Genomic DNA, 4743 nt, shown 5'->3' on the forward strand with positions numbered 1-4743 from the left:
TCACAGGTCACAGCCAACTCAATCTTCAGAGTTGTAAAACTACGTTTGGAATGTTTTAATTTTGTTCGAAAATAGATGAATAAATTCATTCTATATTTAGAAATGTTAAATGTCCTCTTAATCACATTCTTTCCAATTTTATTCAAATTATTTTCAATTGCGATTTTTTTGTAAATACAAGAGTACTGTTCATAAAGAATTTAGAAAAAGACAATAGTGGCACTGGGTTTGACGCATGGATTATCAAAACAACATTATCATTTTTTATTTTTGTTTGCCGATGTGAATTTTTATTTTCATTTATTCAAAACCCGCTTCTATTGTTAAACCTCTTCGGGGTTTGAATAGACTGTTCTTGTAAGTTGTAATCACTTAATTCAAATCGTATGCTTTTTTCATGAAATTGTTGGTTATGTTGAGTAAATTGCAATTTTATTTTTATTGCGGATGATGCCCACATAAGCTTTTTGCTTGTGCGTGGGTAATTGGAAGTGCGAGGGTGAATTATGATATAATCAAACGTCCATGCCTATTTGGTGGGATTCGAACCCGCAACCAGATAGCACTAGCAGACCAAAGGGTGCAACGCCTCGGTCAACTAGGCTATCTGGCCGGCTATAATATAGTCCAGTCCAATCTATGATATAGTATTTTAATTGATCCTAGCCAGTCTCCTACAGATGCCCTGAATGTGATGCTCCCAGGTGAGTCTTGGATCAATGGTAAATCCAAGCAGGGACACGCTCCCCTCAATGACGTCCTGGCTGGGGCTCAGGGACAAATCAGCCTCTGAATCTTCTCCACACTCGAAAGCAGTCTGTTTGCCTCCAGCCACCCTTCAGCTGCCAAACATTCTGTCAGCTCCCGTTGTGCTTCAGCTGAGTCCTGGCCAGTTGAGATGATGGTGGTGTCATCAGCAAACTTCAGCGCCCTGCCCTACAGATCAAGATCGTTGATTGTGACCAAAAACAGCACAGGACCCAGCACTCAGCCCTTTGGGACACCCCGCCGCACCAGTTGAGCTCTTGATGTTGCACCTCCAATGGAGATCACCTGTCTTCAATTTTTCAAATACGATCTAAGGGTCTGGAGAACAGCTCCCCTTACACCATAACGTTTAATCTTTCCTAGTACAATCTCATGTGACACACACTCAAAGGCTTTACTGAGGTCACATAGGGTCAGGGACACAGAGCCGGCTCTCTCAATACAGTCCCTCTGTATTCTGTCCACCAGCTCCGCCACTACAGTAACCTTGACTTGCTCTTTCTGAAACCGTACTGCAGATCAGAGAGTAGCCCATTGGAATCACTGATATAGGTCAATAGCTACTTATAACAGAAGAGTCACCTTTCTTTTAGATTGGCACTTTCTTGGTGAGAAATCTTCAACAATTCGGGAAAAATCCCAGTGCATCCCGTGCATTTATAATGTTGGACAATCACACTTCTGATGGCTTTTAACATGAGAACAGTCATAGCAGATATCCTTGCTCTTAGATGGCTTGAAGCTGGACACAATTTTCAGAATGTCAGCAGTTGTGACCTCTCGCCAGTGGAACCAGCTCACAGTTCCCATTTCCACCGCTCTTATTGGGGTCCTCATTTGCAGTTGGGATTGCAGAAACAATTTGATCAATATTTTGCAGGAGGAATTCATCAGAAACTCATCTGGGCTGTCTTCACACAAGGCTTTAGATGCGATCCCAGAGTCTCTGCATTTATTTATCAAACTCCAAGCTGCCTTGCAGGGGTTCAAAGCATTTTCAATCTCTTGAACATTTATATATTTTTGGCATCTAAGATATTATGTTTGTAGATCTGCTTCACTCTAATGTACAATAAATACAAGCTCTCACTTTCTCTGGGACAGGTAGTAGCTTCATAATTACCTCTCACTGACATTGCAAAGTCCCTAAGTCTGAACAGTTCAGGTGAAAACCAGGTTTCTACTTTTTTGGCTGGGCAGAGGGCTTTCTTTGTGGGCTGGTATTACATTTCAAGATTCTTGCTGGAAAGAAGTCATTGAAAAGTTTATTGATTTTCCAAAAAAACCTTGCATATTCCTTCTCAGGCTCAACACCCTGTATCAAACCGTCCCAGTCCACATGAGACATAGCAAATTTGAGACAAGAGAGTGTCCTCATCATCTTTTCTGAAACTTCTGCAATAATTGGAACACCATGAAGGAAACTGAGAAGAATCACTCACCGTACAAATATTGTCAGACATCATCACAGCAGCATGGTCTGCAACAAGAGACTCAGTGACATGGGCCTCATACCTTGAGGCATCCAAATTAGTAGCAATGCTATCCAGGCAGCAATCTCTCCTAGTAGGCGCCTCAGATTCAACACGGAGTCCATAAGAACGTAGCAAATTTTCAAGTTGCCTTGTAGCTGGTTCATTGAGGTGTTTGACATAATTGAATTCAAGTATTTATTTCATTGTATTCAAGGACATGTGACCTCATGCGCGCTTCTCCACTAGCTAATGCTGAAATGAAGTGCATTCATCGGGTGATTCTGATAAAACATAACCGTTAACAAGAAATAGTCAAAATATTCATTTTTTGAAGGCCTTAGAGTATAAGGATACAATAAAAAATTTGGTATTTTGGGACTTTTTCCTTAAAAATTACTATTTGACTGGACTATTATGTTATGTTCACCACTAAGTTTGGATTATTTTGAATCGTTATTGAACTAAAACTACTTATTGTTGTTAACCTAATCAAATTTATTGACATACATTCTGGGTTAAGTCAAGTGAGTCACTCAAATTCATTGACATATAGGCCTACATTCTGGGTTAGTCAACAGTCAAGTGAGAGTCAACCATATTCTGGCAATAGTGGAATTGGCTTCCAAATTTTATGATTCAATGTATACAATTATTGTAGTCAACAGTCAAGTTAGAGTCAGCCATATTCTGGCAATAGTGGAATTGGCTTCCAAATTTTATGATTCAATGTATACAATTGTTTTAAGATCTATGAATTTTTAAATTAAGAGTAGCCTAATTGATTTGTCTCAAAATAAGAATGTATTCACAAATTTGATCTTTTCTTAATTCCTCAGTAAAGCCTGGTAACTGTGTGGGAATGTGCCACGAGAAAGTACTTTATTTGTTATTGCTTATTCAGATTCGTTTATAATTTAACAAAATGGCTTGTTATCAACAGATTTTAAATGAAGTTTGGCTTGAACCACTATCACAACAAATGGAGACTGGACTTCAACTATTTGGAAGACTAACGAGCCGGCCAAGCATTGCAAGAATTAGTACAACCCTCTTCCCCAACGATTTGAAGCAAAAGGAGGTTGTAGAAATCAGCGGAGATCCAGCTAGTGGTAAAACGCACCTACTAACTTCTTTAATAGCCACATGCATATTGCCTTCCAACTATGAAGGTTTCTGCATTGGTGGTCTTCAAGCCGGTGTTATATTTCTGAATACTGATCTACATTTTCAAATATTCAAATTAGTAACAATTCTTGACTATCGGCTAAAACATTGTAGGAATGCTGATGGTTCTTGTTTAAACCCTTCTCAGATAGAAAACATTATTAAGTCGTCCCTCGAGAATTTGCACATCTATGATTGTGCAAATACTTTTGTACTGCGAATTACTATTCACTCTCTTCAGCAGACCATAGCCAGCAATCCTAAGATTAGTCTCATAGTTCTAGACAGTGTGTCAGCAAATTACTGGCAAGACGTTCATCAAGGTGGCACTCGGAAAATTGATCTCTACACTGACAAAATACTCAAGTTCCTTCAGAAAATTGTTACCGATTTTAATTTGAGTATCATTTACACTCGGCCAACCTACTTCAAATCTATGTCGAGTAAAGTGAACAGAAACGTGTCACAGCATCCTCTGATTGGATTCATCAATCATAAAATTGAATTACGTAGGCCTACCGCTCATGCCGAATCAGGAGTAGTGTTTTTTAGGGCAGAAATCAGATGTCATGACAAAGTAGTGTTCAAATACTATAAGAATAAATTGGATGGATTCGAATGGATAGAACTTGATGCATTGCCAAACCAGACAACAAATGATTGATTTCATTATTTACTTTTTAAAGCGCATTTCAAAAACGGTAAGTTAATATTTTACAGTATATTATTTCAATTGAATAAATAAATGAATATGAATACATTGAAATCTATTCCATTTCTATAGTGCAGTAGAAAACCTAATTTGAAACCAGAAATGATAATGAATATCCATATTTTACACTACATGGTACATGGTAAAAAACTATATTTATTATTCAAGACAATCTTTTTTTTATAATGAGGATGAGTTCTCAAGTGCCTTATTTTTGTGCTATGCAAATGAGATGAAAAAGTTGTAGAAGTTGTCAGGCTAACTTCTTCGCAACATCTTGTAACTTAAATGAGTTGAAAAATACAATCCAAGAAGAATTTAATGATCATTCATATTTTTCAAGTGTGGACTATGAAGTATATATAAGCTTAGTATAGTATATAGAATATAGGCTACTATGAAGTAAATATATATTGTAAAATATATAAGCTGTGATATTAAAATGCTCAACTTAAATATTTGTTTATATAATTGGGAGTTTAATAAACTCTTGTGAACTATCTGTTGTACTAATGTATTAATAATAACTATTGTACTAATGTAATTGTACTAATTAATCTATTGTACAAATGCTTATAGTTAACCTTGGTTAGTATTATTTTGTTATCTACATACTTAAAATTG

The 4743-nt window shown here is 36.9% G+C and overlaps 1 protein-coding gene across 1 annotated transcript; it reads left to right on the plus strand.

Moving 5' to 3' along the window:
• Nucleotides 1-169: 169 nt before the first annotated feature.
• Nucleotides 170-4347, plus strand: LOC111048561 (DNA repair protein XRCC2). The gene is made up of 2 exons (XM_022334476.2): nt 170-357; nt 3184-4347. The coding sequence occupies exon 2, from the start codon at nt 3223-3225 to the stop codon at nt 4069-4071; it is 849 nt and encodes a 282-aa protein (XP_022190168.1). The 5' UTR covers nt 170-357; nt 3184-3222; the 3' UTR covers nt 4072-4347.
• Nucleotides 4348-4743: the final 396 nt, after the last annotated feature.

The sequence above is a fragment of the Nilaparvata lugens genome, chromosome 7, assembly GCF_014356525.2.
Source record: "Nilaparvata lugens isolate BPH chromosome 7, ASM1435652v1, whole genome shotgun sequence".
NCBI lineage: Eukaryota > Metazoa > Arthropoda > Insecta > Hemiptera > Delphacidae > Nilaparvata > Nilaparvata lugens.